The 21,326-nt window shown below is 44.0% G+C and overlaps 2 protein-coding genes across 5 annotated transcripts; one reads left to right on the forward strand and one right to left on the reverse strand.

Moving 5' to 3' along the window:
• Positions 1–1,134: 1,134 nt before the first annotated feature.
• LOC115407315 (serine/threonine-protein kinase PAK 2-like) lies at positions 1,135–13,076 on the reverse strand. 3 transcript variants are annotated; one of them, XM_030117701.1, is made up of 16 exons: positions 12,827–13,076; positions 9,483–9,534; positions 7,054–7,244; positions 6,846–6,949; positions 6,281–6,428; positions 6,166–6,182; positions 5,952–6,062; positions 5,416–5,539; positions 5,264–5,327; positions 4,840–4,888; positions 4,284–4,396; positions 4,073–4,190; positions 3,881–3,980; positions 3,584–3,780; positions 3,058–3,195; positions 1,135–2,309 (listed from the first exon to the last, which is right to left on the reverse strand). In XM_030117701.1, exons 3-16 carry the CDS (start codon positions 7,226–7,228, stop codon positions 2,223–2,225), a joined length of 1,545 nt encoding a protein of 514 aa, XP_029973561.1. In that variant the 5' UTR covers positions 7,229–7,244; positions 9,483–9,534; positions 12,827–13,076; the 3' UTR covers positions 1,135–2,222. The 3 variants fall into 3 exon arrangements, with proteins under 3 accessions (XP_029973561.1, XP_029973563.1, XP_029973562.1); XM_030117703.1 differs by lacking the exon at positions 9,483–9,534; XM_030117702.1 differs by lacking the exons at positions 9,483–9,534; positions 12,827–13,076 and adding an exon at positions 8,633–8,885.
• A 535-nt stretch (positions 13,077–13,611) lies between these two features.
• hltf (helicase-like transcription factor) lies at positions 13,612–20,903 on the forward strand. Of its 2 annotated transcripts, none has more exons than XM_030117698.1 (25): positions 13,612–13,672; positions 13,884–14,084; positions 14,401–14,567; positions 14,676–14,818; positions 14,906–14,991; positions 15,262–15,333; positions 15,442–15,633; positions 16,341–16,415; positions 16,500–16,551; positions 16,649–16,706; positions 16,849–16,901; positions 17,004–17,051; positions 17,156–17,266; positions 17,389–17,480; positions 17,620–17,763; positions 17,895–18,027; positions 18,311–18,446; positions 18,527–18,706; positions 18,788–18,903; positions 19,011–19,192; positions 19,279–19,395; positions 19,591–19,703; positions 19,812–19,992; positions 20,103–20,183; positions 20,436–20,903. In XM_030117698.1, exons 2-25 carry the CDS (start codon positions 13,887–13,889, stop codon positions 20,577–20,579), a joined length of 2,874 nt encoding a protein of 957 aa, XP_029973558.1. In that variant the 5' UTR covers positions 13,612–13,672; positions 13,884–13,886; the 3' UTR covers positions 20,580–20,903. The 2 variants fall into 2 exon arrangements, with proteins under 2 accessions (XP_029973558.1, XP_029973559.1); XM_030117699.1 differs by having other exon boundaries at positions 13,628–13,684.
• The last annotated feature ends 423 nt before the right edge of the window (positions 20,904–21,326 follow it).

Raw genomic sequence — 21,326 nt, forward strand, 5'->3', positions numbered from 1 at the left:
TTTAATGAGAAAGATGTTACGTCCGAGGATTTCCTGCTTACAGTATTTATCATGTTAAAACTCAATATGAAGCATAAAATAATCTAATATAATAATATAATATAAATATAATATCAGCCTGTAATAAATCTACTTTCAATTCACTCTGGAGCAGTACACGCGGGCCCAAAGACCAACAGCGCCCTCTTGTGTCAAGACATGGTTGATGGTTGTGTAGTGGTTAGGACAGATTGAATCCAGGCTTGAGTTTGCATGTTCTCCTTTTCTGTCTCAGTCAAAATACATGCATTTACAAATAATTGGTAACTCTACGTCGCTGGTACAGATGTGTGTTTGTATGGGGATGGACTTAGTGATGGGTGGATGAAGGATGTGGAGCAACAGATTTCCAAATAAGCAGCATCTTCACACTGAAAGAGACACAAAGCCTCACAATATAGGTTCTGGTTCAAATGATCCGTGATCAGAGAACACACTCACTAGTTCATCAATAACGCGAATGAACCGACACGACTTGTTCGGGTCCAACTTTAATAAGTTACATGCTGCATGGATTTGACTGGATGCCATTTTGGTTTCATGATAAACAAGACATTCTTTTTCACACAGCTCGATGGCAGAACTGGAATGTGTGATCTGATCAAAAGCCACAAAACGATGCACAATTTAAAAAAAAAAAAAATTCAAACTGATTGTCTCAACTGTCTGTAAAATGACGAGGGAAACTAAGTGATTTGATACTCCAAGCAGGTTCAAAAATAAAACTATATCCAAGTACTCCTTAACTCTGAGGGGGTTTCATGATTGCCAACTCAGCAGGTTTGAAGTTTTTAATTGGATGACTCAGGGAACTAATGTTCAACTAATATAGAAAAATGTCTAAAAAAAAAAACCAAAATCAGACTATTCCTTTTTGTTAGTCACAAATATGAAACAACGCTATACATAAAAAAAAATGCTGTTATAAAATACAGGACATTACATAATATACAAAAATGTTCTCCAGTTCAACACATTCAAACCGACAATGTCATACAGTATTTGAGTTGCACTAAAAGCAACACAATGATATTTATCACAAAAAGGCACAGCTAAACACAAACACAGCATACCGGCAGCATCATACTGAGAGAATTGTAGTTTTTTTTTAGGCACATAATGCTAAAAGGCCGACTGGTTTGCATAGCTTGTAGAATAAACTCCAAAGGTCTGGATAGTTTATAAAGTCGAAGCCCTGTGTTTTTAATCCTGGTGATATTTTCAACTGCCACACGAGGGCAGAAGAATCCACTAATACAGGCATTTAAAAAAAAGTTTGTTGTACAAAAAAAATATACTGAAAGAAATTAAAAAAAAAAAAAAAAAAGAAAACACAAAAACCTAATTTCCACCATAAGCTGGAATGGCTTGATTTTCAGTGAATTACAGGGTAAGAAGAGAACACTGGCATGGCTACTGCAGCGCATAAAGACTGCTCTGTCTGCAAACCTGCACGACTGTAGCACACTGCAGCTTTTCATTCCTCATTCCAAATTTCATTGGACCCAGTTAACAACAGCAGCTACAGGAACCAGCTGCAAAGAGTCCAACCGATGAGTCTAGAAGGACGACGACAAGCGTGACAGTTGATGTCAGAAGATGCAAAAGGAAAACATTTATCGCATTTACAAAAAAAAAAAAGGCTTAAAAAGTTGGAAGAAACAGTTAAAAATATAATGTTAATTTGTGCACAATGGCAATTCTTTCCTGTGATCACACACATGGAACTCACAGTCAGCCAGACGGATGCACGTCAACCACTCATTGAGCAGATACGGAGTGAATTCATTACTTCAAAAAAGTTTCCCTTCCTGGACCGTCCCGCACGAATTTGTTCTCCTTTTATTTTTTCCCAATATAAATGTGTTTTTGCAAGAGTTGAGAGACACGTCACGCTGTGGAGCACTTATATGTCGACCTGCTGTGTGCAAAGTGTCATAAATACCGGTAATATTGCATTCCTGATATCCAGAGTCAACAGAGACGACGCTTTAAACAAAACAGAGGACAACATAGGGCAGTGGTTCCCAACCTATGATGGAAATAACACAGGTGAGCAGCGATATGTAATCTTTAAAACAAACAAAAATAAAACCAAAGAGAAGCAAGAGGCTGATAGTCGTCAGAAGGTAGAGCAGTGAAAGCTGCTGGCTGGAGTCGTGGCGGTCCCGAGGGACCGAGGCTCAGCGGTTGCTCCTCATGGCCTCCTTGGCTGCCAGGATGAGCGGGGTGAGGCTGGACAGAGGCTTGGCCAGCTTCAGGAATGGATGCTGCACACAGATGAAGGAGCATGTTTTACAATAGTGATCAGGACAGGCGTTATATGCAGTTCAGGAATTATTTGAAATTAGTCCATCATAGTACTTTCAAAAGTAGATGCATCACATAGTAATAACATAACTTTAGACAATCTTAATGTAATAACATGGCAATCATGTAATAATACAGTGAAACTGTTTTTACAACAATGGCAGACGGGATGTTGAAAAGTATATATCATCAATGAATGAATATCATGGAAAATAGTTATAATGGATGACATGTTCATAAAAAAACTGCACAAATCCTGAAAAACTGCTTTTGTTTCCAACAAATACAAATACAGAGCTATTTCTGCATTTTTACATTAATGGCTGCAGCTGAACAGATTGAAATTATTCTTTAATGCTACTTATCACATTACTGGCAAAATATTCTATTAATAGATCAAATATTTTATTATATTATTGGCTTTATTAGATTTAAAAATGCCAAAATTGTTCCTATATTGACAAGTTGTTATTAGTGCTATTAGGAGTTGCAACAATGCACCAAACTCTTTCACAATGTCAATTTGACTGACAGGGTCTTTAAGCACAATCACACTGTAACATAAAAAAAAAATAAAACATAAGAAAGAAGGTTGCAAACAAACAATCCTTCAACAGAATACTGCAAGAAAATATGATAATAGCTTCTTGTGGGATCCTGAATGTCTGCGTCTTCACTGAAAACAATAAGAGTGTAGGGTTGTTGTACCTGCAGCAGTTCCCTGCCCGAGCCTCGTTTCTCCACGTCCATCTCCAGACAGCGAGACAGGAAGGACCTGAAGATCGGAGACAGCTTCTCCGGGCTCTGCAGCTCAGGAGTCCCATTGGTGGCGATTAAATACAGCGCCTGAAAGCAGGAGAGGAGCACGGTGAGAAAACCATCCTCAGAAGTACTGCACAGCCTCTACGGACTCTCTGCCTTCTATATCTAATCCAGCCATGCGGTGGCGCTAGAGGAAACGTGACGGATTCTGAAAGTCAGGAATCTACTCGGGAGGTATTTTACCAGCTTTACTTGTTGGTGTAGTTAAGCGGCTCAGCGACACTGATACTTGATACTTTTCCTTTGTACTGTAGTCTGAGATACTTATCACTGCTGCCTCCAGCAGCTGAAACATGAGTATTTCCTTCTTTTCTGTGTCTGCCTGGGTTTGAATGAAACTCAACTACTGAGTGTGAGTTCAAGCAAACCTCAACACACAGATGGCAGTTCACACACACACACACTCACTCACCCTGAGAGGGTTCTCATTCAGATACGGAGGTTCTCCTTCCACCATCTCTATCGCCATGATCCCCAGAGACCAGATGTCCACTTTGGGCCCGTAAGCTTTCCTGGTGACCACTTCGGGAGCCATCCAATACGGAGTCCCGACCATCGTGCTGCGTTTGCTCTGCTCAGGAGTGATCTGAGCGCAGAAGCCGAAGTCAGCTGCAGAGAGAGAGAGAGAGAGAGAGAGAGAGAGAAGAGTTTGAAATGAGAGCATTCATTTCCAAAACAGTTTATTCAGTGTGAGTCGGTGCTCCCGTACTAAGTTTGACTGATCCGTCCATCCCCAGCAGCACGTTGTCGCTCTTGATGTCTCTGTGGATGACCTGGTTGGCATGAAGAAACTCCAGAGCCTGAAGCACCTGAACGCAACACGGACGAGAATATAAAAGTTATAAACCTGTATCCATACTGAAAACTTTTGAAATAACCTCGATCTGGTCTGAACTCTGACCTCTCTGCAGACCGCAGCGATCTGCGCCTCGTCCATGCACGTCTCCGTCACCACGTCGGTCAGCGAGCCGCCGGCCAGATACTCCATCACCACGAAGAGCTCGTCCCCGACCAGGAAGCTGAAACAGACACGTGCAAGACAGTCACTCGCATCCGCGCTGTAGATGACTCACAGCTGAAAGAATTTAAACATTTGAGGCCGTCTGCCTCACCTGTCCAGGAAGTTGACAATGTTGGGGTTCTTCATCTCCTTCATGACCAGGATCTCGTTAATGATGAGCTCTTTCTTTGGCTGTTTCTGCAGGTTGATCTGTTTGATGGCCACCTGCAGGACACAGCAGCTTGTGAACGTACCCCTTGTTCTCCTTCACGCTAAAATTAGTCTCTTCATTACTACACAAGGTTTAAACTGGGAACACTTTAAATCTCTTGCAGCTGCAGCTCTGTCACACTGACAGGTTTCAGATATATATTTTTTTTTTTTATTGCCAGAAAAGCAGTAGTGAAACTCATTTGACTCCACAATTACTGAGAGTGATCACCGGAATACATCCTTGTTCTCTGTAAAAGTGCCTTGAGACGACCGTGTCGTATTTGGCACGATGCAAATAAAGTTGAACTGAATCCAGGACGGTGGATTCATCTCATGACGACAATATTAGACGCTCGACTGTGAGAAAGTCTGCAGACGGTTCAGGCGGAACTGACTATAGATTTTTTTTTTTTTCTTTTTTTTTTTAGTGGGAGAGTCAGAAACGTTGCACTCACTTCTTGTCCTGTTGCAACATCTATGGCTGTGTAAACAGTGCCTGAAGCCCTGGAAGTTAAAAAAAAAAATAAATAAGAAATTAAAATGCAGCGATGAGTTAAAATGAGGTTTCTCCTACATCAATACCGAGAGCAGATCTCAGGACAAACACACACACACACACACACACACACACACACACACACACACACACACACACACACACACACACACACACACACACACACACACACACACACACACACACACACACACACACACACACACACACACACACACACACACACACACACACACACACACACACTCACTCCTACAGTAAACAACATTTTTGAGTCATTTAACCTCATTCAGCATGACTTTTTTTTCTATTAAAGAGGGAATCACAGCAGTTATATTATAGTTTTCAGTGTTTTAACTCACCCTTGGCCAATCTTTTCGTAGCGAGTGTACTTCTTCTTGGGATCTCCAATACTGACAATAGTTCCTGTGAATTAATCAAATAAATGTTTCACTCCAGAGTTAAAGCAAGACAAACCTCTGCTCCTGCCTGCATTTCATGGCTTTTTACGTACTTAGCTTCTCCATGATCTCCTCGTCGGTCATCTTGCCTCCTTTCTTCTTTTGTTTGTCGGCTGCCTTCGAGGCTCCGTCCGTCTCCGTAGCCGGGATCGGATCGATCACGGACCTCGTGTACACCTGGCACAAAACGAGAAAGATACATTTTCATGTGTTTCGATGAATTCGAAAATAAACTGATGCGCAGCAGACTGTAAGCTTTTCGTCTGGCTAGTTTAACGAAAAGGTGGCAAAAGTTTGCCTTCACTGACCAGGAAGTAACTGTAAACAACAAAATGTAACAAATTCCTGAAGTCAGACAGTGAACTCAGTCAGTAAAGGCGCATCTCCAAAAAATGTGAAAAATAGTATAAGCTTAGGTTTTGTCATTTCTTTGGTCAGAAAAGACAAAATGCAGTGATGGCCTCCAATGAAAAATAAACTGATTAAAAAAATCTTAATATTTTTAGACTAAAAATTAGCTATTTACTGGTCAATAATGATAACAAAAAAAAAAAATTGAAGGACATAAATCCTCAGCAAATGCACTCACTGATTTTGTATGTTCTGGCCGCGGAGCCACGACTGGAGGCGGTGTATCATCGTCATCATCGTCATCGCCATCCTTTCTTGATGGAGAAGTTGTCGTACCCTGTTTGCCTGGCTGCGACAGCAGACATCCATACATTCAACAACAAGAAGACAGGCGCGTATTGATCCATGTGATAACAGTGATGTTACAAAGAAACTGGACTAGAGTTACTTACCGATTGTGACTCTTTATCTAAACAGGTTCAAAGTAACACCAGAGAAAATGTCAGTACAGTCTGAATAGCTACAAAACTGGAGTTTGATTTATGGGCAGAGAAAAGCGAAACTGACCCGAGGCGGAAAAGCTGAGGTATTTCTGTTTTCCACTGGTGGAGTCGTAGAACTTGAGGATGTCGAGGACGGCTTGAGGATTCTGTTTCTGCTCCGTCTTGCTGATGTTGGAGGTCTGGAGGAGACGGGCCCACTGCTCCGGCATGCCCTGGACAAACAAGCACACAGACACGAGGTTTAGAGAGCACACACTCTGACCAAACGAGACACACACTCCAGCAGCTGGGTGTTAACTTCTCTTCACGATCCTCATCCTCACACTGCAACCTGACCTGCAGTGGTAACCTGGTTAAATAGTCACCATGTAACAGCAGTGACCAAAAATACTCCATAAATGACTCATAAATATCGTACAGGAACAGAAAACAGGAAACCCAGCCATTCAAGCCGAATCAGCAGAACAATTTCCCTGGATATGAACTGCAACGTGACAAGATCCAGGTAAATGTTTTGTGATTCAGTCAGGATTGACTTTCTTCATCTTTTATGATGACTCTTAAGTACCAGTTGTAACAATGAGGCACCAGCGGATAAATCACTTTTTCAACTCAGTGGAGATACCTACAGTGAATTCTCCGGTGACGGCGTCGAAGCCCACGTGAATAGTGTGTTCAAAGTCAGAGGGGGAAGAGATTTCCGGCCTGTTGTCCCGGTCCTTCTTCCGACCTCCTGCAGATCAACGTCGAATGTCAAGACCAGTTTGCTTCATGCAGCCCGTCCCGCACTGTTTAACAGACGCATTCTGACGTCGGCGCTTTCCCCTCGTCTCTCACCTTTCTCAGAGGCAAACATAGAGATGATCTTGTTTCTGGACTTTCTCTCCTCCGGGACCGACGGCAGCGGCCGCGAGCTGTGATTGGCTGACTGGGGGTCCTTGGCTCCTCCTTGGCTGCTCATCCTGACAGGGGGGGCGGGGGGCTTGTCCTCACACAGTCCGCTGTCACACATCTACACACACGTTCACCTGCAGGGCGGGAGCGACGCGCACTCAATCAGGAGCGTCCGGTTTGCAGAAACGCCGCTCTTCCCTTTTTCTCAAGCTTCAGTTCAAAGCACTTTGTGCCAAACATAAAATCAAAAGGGAACCGGCTGAAAGTGGAAAGAGGCGACAAACTAAAAACTTACACGGCGCTAACAAATCCATCCATGCCACGAGTTAAAGATCAGCAACTGAGTGCCGGAGTAAAAGGAACCGGGCGCAAACAGGAAGCAACTCTGAATGGGCAAAGTGACGTGTTGAGTCTCGCTGGCAATTTACAAGTCATGGTTTCAAATGAATGAGGAAGGACGAGAGAGAGAGAGAGCGAGAGAGAGAGACAGAGAGAGAGGTATTTGAACTACTCTTATTCTGTCAGTGAATACACGAGAATTTAATTATTACTTTGACTCTTCAAATATGAGAAGAGAGCTCATTTGACTAATGATATTTACATGTCAGGTTTACAGTTAGAGGGAAGGAAACATGAAAACTGTTCCTTACAAATGAATTAAACGTGAATTAAGAAAGACAGACCTAAATATTTCATTGACACAGTCATTTTATTTAACATAAAATGACTGTGTCAATGAAATACGTACATTTGTTTTGCACATAACACACCGATACACACAGCAGGACTGGAAGGAGTAAAATATAGTGCTTATATAATAGTGCTTATGTACTTTATGTTGTTTATATATTTCCGTTATGTGCTTCACACAGAGAGTCTTTCCACATTGTTTCAATGTTCTGACAGTTCTTCATTCGACCGCTTCTTTCCACAGTATTCAGAAACTCTTGAGTTTAATCCATTACCCTAATATGGTGAAAACTGAGCTTGCAGACAGTAACGCGGAGAGGCAGACACGCACACACACGAAAACCATCAACCTCAAGAAAAAAGAAAAAAAAACCCTCTTCCAGATTTGCAGAGCAAGCAGTTTGATTGGCGGCGAGCTGCAGCCTGCATTCTTGGCGACGTCACACAGGAAACAGGAAGCAAACAAAGGTTCCCTCACTTCCGGTGTCTGACTGCTGATGACACAGCTCCAGTTTGTTTTCTTTTTTTCTTTTTATAGACGAGTCTATCACCTCTGCTTTAGCTGTGAACCTCGTCCTGTGTCTGCGCTGCAGACCGAACAGATGCATACACTCTCCTCAGACGTCACGCCTGATCTCAACTACTAAAGAAGCCACTGCACACACACACACACACACCGCTTTGCCAAAAGTCCCCAACTGCATACACATCCGTACGAGGCTGTAAGTATTTACAGCTTTATCAAAAAGCACACCGTCCTCCAAACTTTCCCATGTGGCAAAAGCCACATTCATTAAAAGAAAACACAACGCATCAGACCAGACGCACTCACCTGTTTGTTGCTTCTTCTGCGTCTCACAGAAGACCAGGCAAACAAAGGAAGAGGTTTGATCCCCGGCGCCTGCGAGCACCTTGAACGTGGCGCTCAGTTATCTACTTAGCTCGCACTGCGTCGTCGTTGCCCCTCTGCCTTCCTATTCGCCCTCTGCGGGGCAGGTCTTAGCAGGCCGCCTCATTCCTCAGCAGCTCTGGATGGGACAAGTGTACTCTTGCCCCGGCGGGATAAAATTAGTTGCAGTCCAGCCTCAATGTGCATTTTCAAAGATTGTGTGTGTGTGAGTGTGTGTGTGTGTGTGTGTCTGTGTGTGTTGGGTACCAGCTGGCCATGCTGAGACAAGTTGTCTCACAGAAGGAATTTCATAGCTGCGAGGCGAGCGCACAGCCTGGGCGTGTTCCCCCTTTCATCACACACACACACACACACACACACACACACACACACACACACACACACTCCCAACGCAGGCCTCAGTCCTCACACACATTCCCTGCCCGCAGCCAACAGAGGCTCAACTGTGCGTACGCGAACGTCTTTTTTCTGTAGCTCGGAGGTAAGCGGCTCACGGGGCGGAGAGCAGGCAGGTGCACACACCAGCGCTACCGGCTCCAGGCTGCACACACACACACACACACACACTGCTGTTACTGCCATGATTCAGAAACTACTCAGCACGCCTATCAACGCTCAAGATTATCGCCACGCTTTAACCATGTAGCAGGACTTTCAAAAAAATATTAATAATCCTGGAGAGAAGAGATCCTCTGGATTTTTTTTTTTTAAATGTACACTCAATTTTTAATATTTCTTAAATGATTTCAAACATTATTTTGGCATAGCCTACCTTTCTTCAAGTTTTCTCTGTACAGGTTTATCCTTTCAGCCTTTGTGTGTTCCTACAACAACAACAAAGAAAAAAAACGTGATCAGTCAGAGCATGGAGGGGTGAGGTGTGAGATCGATAACAATCAATCCCTCAATCCATTTCCTGTAACACCTGATCCAGACTTTAGCAGAGCGGCAGGCTCAGGACACACCTGTCAGCCTGCCGGTTAATTATATAGTCCAAGAAAACAAAGAGGAAGATAAGAAAACCCATCAAGATATTTATTATTAATTAACCACAGGAGTGTGCCATCGTCAGTTGGTCTTTCTTTGTTTGCTCTATGATCAGCGGGTGATAAGCCAATAAAGCCACATGGACTCTGAGTTAGACACATTTAAACCTGTTTCTGCTCATTCATAACAGAGTTACTGCTATCTTCAGATGCGGCAGTTTTTCCGAGGAGAAATTCAACCTTTACCTACAATTTAGAAACAGCTGGTATGCAGACAAAGCTAGAAAGCATCAGCACCCACGTGTCTATTTCCCTGAGGAATCACGGTAGAATGCTTGTATCTTGGGCTGCACGAGTAAACTGATCATTACTGAAATAAAAACTATTCATGAATTTGAAACAAAACATATTTTTATTGCATTTCAATAACTTTCCACTTCACAACTTTTAACTTTTTAGGTCAAACAGCCTCAAAAATCATGTAGTGGTTGACTGTTGAACTGCAAGACTGCCCAAATCTTTATACTGCCAACAATCATGTCAATTTACGTGGCAATCGAAATCATGATATCAATGTATGATTCTGCGTGGGACAATTTCACAAAACAATACTCTGATTGTCAAACAAGGTGTTTGGCAAATTAATAAATCGGGAATGTGTCCTTGAGCAGTGTTTATTCCCTCCCCGTAAAAATAATACATTTGCAAACCACACTATTTCACAGGCAGTCAGCGCTAAACTGAAGTCTCATCTGTTCCTAATTCAAAGAAACTTTCGTCTGATAACGGCGCGTCTGTGCCAGGCCCGTCCCTCTATCGATTCCTCATTTTTCACCCTTGCATTGCATCAGAGCACTTTCTATTCCCTCGGTCGGCCACCGTCAAGAGAAGCCCGCTTCCTCATCCTGGAACTCCCCAAGGCCGCGGAATCACAGGACACACGCCGGCCAACCAGAGTGTGGCAAACACGATGGCCGAGCTGTTTACAGGAAGCGGACAACAAGCCTTTTGTATTCGGCTTCTATAAAAGGAAATTCTGTGGAGGACTTCCTGGAAGGAGTGATGAAGCCGACACACAAACACAGCCCACTTCCACCTCTTTTCATTCAGTCGCACAGAAGCATTAACCTACATGCAGTCAGGTGTGAAAACACACAGGCAGTACAGACGTCCAGAGACACATTTTGTCAATGTTTTACGGTACGCTGCCTGATCAGTCAGGCCGGCTGCAGTCAGTGGAGCACAAACACTGTCCATCTGCACGCCCAGCATGAACACCTTATCCTGTTGTTCAAATAGCAGCCTCGGCCCTGTGTCAACATCTTGACAGATCACAACGATCCGCCTGAAATCCCGGATCAGATACAGAAAACTGATCCAGACTCAGTCTAACTTTAGTCCTTTTTGTCTATTTTTTTTTTATCCCCCACTCAATACACAAATAATGTGTGTGTGGTTGAGGAAATCAGAGACATTGATGCCAAAAGCTGAGAGAAATTAGTTTTTGGTTAACGCAGTCAAAACAGTAATGACGGGTATATACAGAACAAGTCATCTATATGAAAAACTAGTCATACTTCCCTTTCTGTAGTTTTCTTATCGGGGGACAGTGGTGCAGCGTAGTGCTCTGGCCTGACCATGACAATATTTTCATTCATTCATTTTCTGAGCTGCTTATTCTTTTCAAAGTCACTGGAGCCAAATAACCAAGACAGTTTATCGCAGGGCCAACACAGGGAGGAAACCGGGATACCCAGAGGGAATACACACACACACACACACACACACACACACACACACGCTCACACACACACACACACACACACACACACGCTCACACACACACACACACACACACACACACACACACACACACACACACACGGAGAACATGCAAACTCTACACAGAAAGGTCGGCATTTGAACCCAGGACCTTCTTGCTGTGAGGCAGGAGTGCTTGGCTTCAGCCCCACTATGACCCTTCAGGGCAAAGCATCGAAGACGGATGGATGTTTGCTCACAATTTAATAAACGGCCCTTGATTAGAGTGTCCAATAAAATTAGGTTTCATTTGTATTCCGTTCATTATCCGTAGTGTTTCCTGTTTTTCTTTAACAAAAAACAGACAGACAAATGGTTAGATAATTGCATTTTTTATATACTTATTACCAAGTAATAGCTTTTTTTTTCATACAAAATCAATTAAAAAATCATTTTCTGTCAATCAGGACCAACTAAAATATTAACCAATCTAGATTGTAACACAGATACCCTTACTTTTTTGACTAGAGTATATTTTTTTTCCATTCTATAAACAGAAATATACTTTAAGAAGCTCTAAAATAAAAGAATTAACCTGAGTAGTATTGAATGCACAGAGACAGGACTTGTGTGTTGTCAGGGAAGAGGTATTGATCAGAATGAGCGGTGTCTGTGGTGAAGCTGTAGAATTAAAGATAAAAAAGAATTCTGAATAAATCATATTTAAATAAAACAATTGTGATTTACTTCATAGAACATGGAGACCAGATGCCAGGGGCTATTACCACATGTTTAGGACACACATGGTACTAACTGGGCTGGAGGTAACAAATTACTACATTACCAAGTATTTTTGTGTGTGTTTTACATATACATAAGTACAATTTGCATCTTTCATTATCAGCCAAATGGATTGTTTTGTCAGAGGGAATCTACATTTGCTCTACATGGTTTTTTTAAACATTACACCAGATTAAAGAGTAATGTTTGAGCAGTACTTTCACTCTAGTATTTTGTAACAGCAGTACTCTGAGCCATGTGACAGTAGTTCTACTTGTGTAGCCATAACAGTGCCCTCTTCACCACTGGGTAGAGAAGTACAGAGGTGTTGGTGTGCGTCTGGATCACAGTGTTGTGAGTAAAAACAAAGTCAGCCACAGTCTGAACCAACACTGCCAGCCTCAGTCTGCTGGACTTTAGAAGGAGGAAGGGAAAATGTCTCCCAGTGATGAAAAAAGAAGTTACACAGGCATAAAAAAACGAAAAAGAAAGATAATAAAAGCTAACGATAACGGAAGTTCTGTGAAAATAAAGCACATATTTGTGAAGACGGAGGCGCAGTGTGTTGAATGAGCTGATCATAACTCACCGGTTGTTGTGAACCGCAGAAAAAAACAACCGCACTCCGGACCAACTCTCCAAACTCCGCCCCGCGTCTGCTTCCCCCGAGTCTTTCTGGAGCCCAGTTTCCACGCTGAGATTTCACAAACGCCCTCGAGCTTCAAAAAGTGATAGAGAATTTAAACATGCGGGCACTTTCGTCTAATCTCTCTTTCCCCCCAGAGAGCGTCTGGTCCGGCCCGGGGAGGAACCTGCTGGAGAGGAAGCGGAACGTCGTAGCAAGCAGCGCAGCGAGTCGGAACCGCTCGGCTTCCGTAGCGCTCATTGGACGAGTCGAATCCGCGCGTAAAACGAGTGCGCAACTTTGCAAGTGCGCAAGTGTGCCGAGACAAGACAGGAAACGAAAGACGGTGATTTCAGAATAAGACGAGTTTTGTTTTACACTCGGATAAAAAAACCGCTTGCAAAATCATCAGTGTTCATATCGGTTTTGTCAAACATATTTTAGTTCAGAGGCCTCATACAGTCTAATTTTATCTAAAATAGAGCCACAATAACCTTTCAATTCAGACTTTATGATTTTTATTTGCTGTCTATATTTTTCGCAGAAACAAACAGTTCCGAATAAAATTTACTACAATTCCAACACCAAGTGAATTGTAATGGTACGTCCTCTTGCAACGTACAATAAAATTAAAAAAAAAGTTAAAAACTTCCTTTTGTGTAACCCACAGCGAAAAGTGGGTTTTATTTTGAAGGTGCAGGACGGAAGCTTTATACTTTAAACTTGGGTTTTTTTGCAGTTGGAGTATCTCAAACAACAACAGAAGCTGCAAAACTGCGAGAAACCACAGTCCTGTTTGAAAACCCGAAGGTAGAACAAAGCGTATGTCATGTTCAGACACTTTTCCGTGCAAGCATTCGTGAATTAATGTTATACAATCCGAGGCACATTAGCAGTGTTTGCTAACCAGTGTGTATAAATGAAGCGTTGTGTGTGGGCATGTCCAGTGCTGAGCCCAGTTCATCAGATATTTTATGTTATTTTACTACAACGTGTGTTTTCCTGTGCTGTGTCTCTGAAGGCGATGTTTTCTCGCGGGTGGAGGTTTGGCTGGAACCGGTACAGGGAGGTGGACCTCTTTACGGACCGACATGAATCCAGTGCAGAAACCCTGTCGCAGGCCATCAGAGCTGCAGCCTCCGAGGATCCAGAGGCGGATGGCAGCGTGCTGTTTGGCCACCTGCAGGGGACTGTGGTGGGCCTCAGATACTACACAGGAGTGGTGAGTGTGGATGTGGGCCACCGTGGTTTCTTCAGGGCAGTGGGGACCAACCTGGGAGTCTGCCAGAGATCACAGAGGGGCATTAAAGTCACTACCTGCCCTGATGTTGTCTGTTTGACTTCACAAACCCATTGATCAAGGACGAAGTCCACAGCCTTTCTCACAGCAATTTTAGGGAGGGTTTCAAAGAAAAAGATGCCAGAAACCAGAGCTCTGGAGCCCTGATTTCACAAGGCATAAGGAAACAAGATACAAGACATTGTCATATCCCACAATGAACGTGAGGCAACATTGAGTTTTTTTATTCATCCAACAGGTAAACCCAGGGGAGATGGTCGGTTTAGTGCGGCAGCCTCAGAATCCATACGACCGCAACGCTGTGATGGTTGCCAACATTTACGGCAATCAGGTGGGACATATCAAGAAGGAGCTGGCCGCAGCGATGGCGCACGTCATGGACAACAACCTGGCTAAAGTAGAGGGGTGAGATGCTCCTGTTATGCACAGCGATTTACTACAAATATCTTCATGTAACATTTAGTTTCTCATTTTATATTTAGAGCTTTTATAATGTTCCATTCTTTATTTTAGGGTGGTGCATTCAGGTACTAGAAATAGCTTCACTATGCCTGTGATGCTGTCCTTCTGGGGACGAGAAGAGAATAGAAAGTCTGTGACTGAGCTGATGGCCCGTCGGGGATATAAACTCAACACAAGTGGAAGCGCACTATCAGGTACACTTACCTCTCCAAAGGTTTTACACAAAGTCCTCTTTATTTTAGACTGTCAATATTCAGTGACCAACTTATTTTGGATTTCAGGTGTGAATCCAAAATCCTACAGTAGTACAGCTGGACAAGCTCTCTCATTCAAAAAAGGTGTGACTGTCCCACTAACAGCAGAGGAGGTAAAGTAGATAATAGATGTTGATGTAATGTGTCAAACTCTGTTATTGATTTTAGAATTATTACATTTTACAATAATGTTATTTGCTGCAATAGAATAACAAAAGATCGGGGTTTTATTGTTTCACAGATATCATCTCTGTATTTTTAAATAGGGTTAAAGAGACTTTTCTGATTAGAACGTAGTCTCTAACATCGCATCTATTATCCAAGAGTGTGTTTAAATTAGAATGTGAGCTCATGATTAACATTTGCTGCCATGTTTCTTTCAGCTGAAGAATGCGTTCGATAACCTGTTCGAAGATTTGATGGAGAGTAAAGATGGTGAGAAAGGAGCAGCTAAGGCATGTATTGGAGAGTTTTATCACTCTCATGACTTGGTTAATACCGATCTTGACACAACCATATCTTCCACCGCGTTTCCCTGACAGCCTGGATCTGTGTCTTTGCAGGCTGTGTGTACTCCCCTCCTGCCTCACCAGAAGCAGGCGCTGTCCTGGATGTGTGCTCGAGAGAACAAGTCTGCTCTGCCACCGTTCTGGGAGAAGAGAGGCGAGCTGTACTACAACAGTGTCACGGGCTTCTCTGCAAAAGAAATACCAGAGAGGCTTCGAGGAGGGATACTGGCGGACGACATGGGGCTGGTAAAAATCGCTCACATCAAACTCTCATTTGTTTTTCCTCTTCAGTGCCTCAAAAACATGGTGCGATTCAAAGAAGTCGAAAAGCAGGTCCAAGAAATCAGACCAAGCAAAGATCAGCCCGGCCAACAACAACAGACCCAGCAATTATTGCAACAGCAGCAATTCCTAAATAAATACACCGAAAATGTTAGTTCAAACATCCAAACTCACACACTAGTTTCCCCACACTGGTCAGGAGGACCTCATAGTCATGATCTTGTGGTTGGAAAAAGCTGTAGTGAAGTTTAACAAAAAGCTGCAACTGATACTTGGAGCGCAGAGTAGTCGTCCATAATCCCAAAATATACACCTCTTTGTTCAACGCTGTCCGTAGGATTTATAATACGGAGTGTTTGGGTCATACACAGCTTTTCCTCTGTTAACTCTCTACACTCGTCTTAAAAAAAGCAGGAATCAAATTTAATGGCTGCACAAATGCAACTCGGAAGGTAAAATAATTACAGCTAAAGTCTGGTATTTTAAGATTTTAAGAAAATACATTTATTTTGGGCAAACTGTGCTTAAGTTCAGACAAAATTACAGTCGTACTTTAACACTCAAATACCTCTTAGTGAGAGTAATGTGAGTTTTTCTAATCCACTTCTTCCTCCATGAAGGGGAGGTTTTTCTGTGTTGATATTTTACGAAGCACTCTTTCCCCTTTTCAGGGTAAAACCCTGACGACCATCGCTCTGATCCTCACTAACTTTCACGAAGGGAAGCCGCTGCCTGTGGATGAAAGCGTAAGTATTTGATTTCTAAACTGTATGAAAGCAATCTGCTCAGTGATTACAGACTGTGTGTTTCTGTGTTTACTGGAGAAACAGGCTTCACCATTAAAAGGTCAAAACAGATCCCACATGGACTCCGAGCTAGAAGGTAACCTCACTTTATGATCTGTTCTGTGAGGATGAGTGGAAACGTGAAACGAGAAGTCTGAACGCACAGGGGCAGTGATATGGCGGCTTCTTTTCAGGACGCAGCCACGCAGATGCTGGAGGAGGAGTCGATACACAAAGTGGGCCGTCAGACCGGTGAGTAACTTGTGTCATATTGATTGCCATGTTTTTGATATTATTTAGCTTTTAGTTGTCTATTTCAGTGATCTAATGGATCATTTAACTTTTGTCCTAACATAACCTGATCTCTCTCTCTCTTTTTTTTTGCATGGCGCAGTGTGACCAGCGTTGATGTTCCAGATGTGGAGATAGTCGAGGAGTCACAGAAGAGTAAGAGCCGATTATCATATCCATCTCTGGTCTTCAAACCTGCTGCCTTTTATTCTTCAAGTGCTTTGTGACTTATAGAAATATTTATCTCTCCACTTGAAGATACAAGCAAAGAAAAGATGAAACCCACCAAACGGAAGCTCAATAAAGGTAACAAACCAGAGACATAATGGGAGCGGACGCCTGTGAGTGAATTCAGAGCTGCTGATGCAGTGAGATGAACTCAGCCTGTTCTCTGGATGCTCTTCATGCAGAGGCTCCGGTGTTGCTGGACGACATGGACTTTGCCGCAGCGCTGAGCGGTTCAACGACAAACACAACCGCAAAGAAGAAGAAAACTGCTAAGAAAGCTAATCCCACACAGAGTCAGTCTGGACAGCATACATGCATTTGGTGTCTTTTTTTGTTCTTATATTCGGTTCTTATTTTCTAAAAGTAAAGTATATTTTGATGGAGATGTCTCCGTATGTTTTTTTTGTTTGCTCAGATGTTGAATCTTCCGTCAGTGAAAGCACAGAAGAGCTTTCAGCCAGAACGACGCTCATCGTCTGCCCGCTGTCTGTGCTCAGCAACTGGCTGGTGAGAGACGAAATCCAGCTGCTGCACGCATTGTTTGAGAGGCTGCTGCTGCTGCTGTAGGGAACATGCATTTGTGGGATGGGCAGCAGAGAAATGTGCATCTATAATCTTGCCCTATATTTTCTTTTTCTGCCTGCAGGATCAGTTCGAACAGCATGTGCACGCCAACAAGAAGGTGAAAGTCTACCTTTACTACGGCACGGAGCGCAACAGGAGCCAGAAGTTTCTGTCCTCACAGGACGTGGTGATCACCACCTACAATGTCATCTCTGCGGACTTCGGGGTGAGTGGAGAGGGCTCACGTTCAGGAGGCTTGTTTCAGAGAGACCAGATAATTTCATATCTCTCATTTCCTCATGTTTTGATGCAAACAAACAACGCTGAGAAATTTCAAGTGCTGCAATGTTCTTTCAGAATAAGAGTCCTCTTCATGGGATTAACTGGCTGAGGGTCGTGCTGGATGAAGGTCACATCATAAGAAACCCAAACGCACAAATGAGTAAGGCCGTGCTCCAGCTGAAAGCTCACAGGCGCTGGATTCTCTCAGGTACGCAAAACATGAGACTGAAGCCTGTCATGGGTCATGCTGAGGGTTTTGACCGGAGTACACCATGGCCAGTGATGTACAATACGAAAACTGTACTACTTAATGTGTTTTCACACGACTTGAAATTGCTGCATTTTGAATTCGTACAGTTGAGTCAGAACTGCTTCATGACTGTTTTAAAATATATATATATATATGAGTGATGATTAAAAAAACATGGTACTGTTACCATTTATGGTGAATTTACAGACTTTTCTGTGGGATTGTTTCTCGGGTCCTTCAGGCACTCCAATCCAGAACAGTGTGAAGGACCTGTGGATGCTGCTGGCCTTCCTGCGTCTGAAGCCGTTCGACGCGAGAGAGTGGTGGAACCGAGTGATCCAGAGGCCCGTGACTCAAGGAGACCGGGCCGGGCTGAAGTGAGTGCTTCTCTAACCGCTGCATGGAAGAGCTCAGCAGGTTACCGCAGACTCTCCCACCGTGCACGTGTTCCCTGTAGAAACCTTCAAACGCTGGTGAAGTGCATCACCCTGAGGCGCACCAAGAGCAGCAAAGTGAAGGGACGCCCCCTGGTGTCGCTGCCGGAGAAGAGCGTGTACGTGGAGCAGGTGGAACTCAGCCAGGCGGAGAGGGAGGAGTACGAACTGGCGCGCAACGACGGGAAAAATATCATCGGCAGGTGGGAGAGTGTTTGAGGTTCCTGTTAAGTCCACCACATGAGGACGTGTTGCATTAAGCATAATGGTGTAAATCCTCCCAGGTATGTGGCTGAAGGGACGGTGCTGAAGCACTATGCGGATGTCCTGGTCATCCTGATGCGGCTCCGGCAGCACTGCTGCCACCCCGACCTGCTGACCAAGACGTCCTCGGATTTAGGTAAGACCTAAAGCGACAGGGTTTCAGGAAACAAGCGTGAAAAGAGATCCGCTTCACTCGAAATCTTGCATCAGCTTTGGGAAAACAACACACACTCTACCCTGCAGGCGCCGCGGCGACGCCGGCAGAGCTGCGGGAGCGTCTGATCGAGAAGCTGCGGCTGGTTCTGGCGAGCGGCTCCGACGAGGAGTGCTCGGTGTGTCTGGACTCGGTCCATCTGCCCGTCATCACGCACTGCGCCCACGTCTACTGCCGGCCCTGCATCGCACAAGTGATCAGCACGGAGCAGGTACCTGTCCTGCCTGCAGCTTCACTGCAGTTTGATGCGAATCAGGGAAATTACTGACGTCTTCCTCCTTTCCGTTCACGCCACAGAACGCTCGCTGCCCTCTGTGCCGAAGCGAGATAAAGACCAGCGAGCTGGTGGAGTATTCAGAGGAGACGGAAGATGAGAATAGCGGGAACTCGGACAAGTGGAGGACAAGCTCAAAGGTAGTCGAGTCAGGAAAAAATGCTTTTGATTGTAGTCGTAAAAGAAAAAAAATGTAATTTTTACATCATCCTGATGTTTTTTTCCCAATTCTTCACTCAGATTAACAGAAAGTGTTGATTGACAGAGAATGGTACGGATGCTTCCACCCGAAGGCTCTGTTGTTCCTCTTCTGAGGTGTGTGTGTGTGTCTGCAGGTGCAAGCGCTCATGGGAAACCTGCTCCGGCTGCGATCTGAAGACGGCAGCAGGAAGTGCCTGGTCGTCTCCCAGTTCACACGCTTCCTCACCCTCCTGGAGACGCCCCTCAGGTGCCACTGCTCCCTCAAACATTTAGGAAGCTTGTCTTTGGAGTTTTTAGTAAAGAAAGAAAAAATAAATAAAAAATTGACTCGCACGCTTTCCTCCTCCTCCACCAGAGAACATGGTTTCACTTTTGTGCGCTTGGACGGCAGCCTGACCCAGAAGAGAAGGACACAGGTCATTAAGGAGTTTCAGAGCGCCGCTGCGGACAGCCCCACCGTCATGCTGCTGTCACTCAAAGCCGGAGGGGTGGGGCTTAACCTGACCGCCGCCTCTCACGTCTTCCTCATGGACCCCGTAAGAACACGTCCCCAGAATCAGATCAGATTCATCAGGTGTCGTTTGTGTCCGAATGTGCACTAGTTTTGTTTTTATGTGAAGTTCACTCTTTTGTGTGTGCATCTCAGGCATGGAACCCAGCAGCCGAGGAGCAGTGCATCGACCGCTGCCACCGTTTGGGCCAGAAGAGAAACGTTGTCGTCACCAAGGTCAGAAAGCTTCCAGGCATTATGAGTTTGGATTACGGACTGTGGAAAAAGCTTAAGCTCATTGCAAGTTGATGATTGGTCGTGACTTTGGTCTGTCGGGCTGCACAGAGTCTTTCCTCTGGTTCGTTTTGGCTGAAAATACAGAGGAGGCACACAGAAAGGGAGCAAGCACCACAGTGCAGGCGTTTGCTTTATATTTGAGAGAAAAGCACAAGATGGCAACAAGCTTGTTCTTGTGCGTTTTTGCTGCAGTTCATTGTGAAGGACTCGGTGGAGGAGAACATGGTGAAGATCCAGAGGCAGAAGCAGGACTTGCTGGAGAAGGCGTTCGGCTCCTCGGACAGCGACAGGAGCAAATCCCGCATCGACGATATCCGAGCTCTGATGGAGCTTTAAAGTGTTCATCTGCCGACTCTTCAGAGAACAGAAAAGCACCCTGACAAGAATAGTTAAAAGCTTTACTTTTGTTTTAACATCTCAGTCTGAGATCAGATTTTCAGGGTCTTTATTTTTGCGAGGTTTTCAAACTGTTTTTCTAGAAAACACTGTAAATTGTTTAAGCTTAAAGCTTTTGTACATGTTGAAAAACAGTTAAAACTGTTTGGTTTTTCCTTTATCATGCTTAATTTGGATGCAATATCCCAGGATAAACGGCCACCTGTGGTAGATATTCAGTTAAAGAAGTGGCCGCAGTGCAATGCAGATTTCAGAGGTGTTTCATGAGAGTCAATAAAGTTGACCAGACTTGCGCTGATTGTAGTCTTCTCGTCTTTTCCTGTGGAAACAGACCACAGACTCTCCAGATCCAACAACTCAGACAGAAGATATTTTCATGGAAAATACTGCAAGTTGCCAGAAGAGGGACCTCACTGCCTTAATGTACACACTGGAAAAACGCTGGTGTGTGGGGTAGAGGTAAGGCAAGAGCGCCTATCAAAATAAACAAGAGGAAAGAAGTTAGTTCGGTGTGCCCGTCTGCCTCCGAGGCAGCATCAGGTTGAAAGTTTTCTTGAACTTACATATTTCTAAACATGCAGACGTAGTCTTATTCAGATTCTTCAGTCTTGGATGAACAGACTTGATTTTTCCTAAAAACTTTCTACAATTTAAAACCTTTTCAGAGAAATTTACCGGACGTTTTCA

This window comes from Salarias fasciatus, chromosome 19, assembly GCF_902148845.1.
Source record: "Salarias fasciatus chromosome 19, fSalaFa1.1, whole genome shotgun sequence".
Classification (NCBI taxonomy): Eukaryota; Metazoa; Chordata; class Actinopteri; order Blenniiformes; family Blenniidae; genus Salarias; species Salarias fasciatus.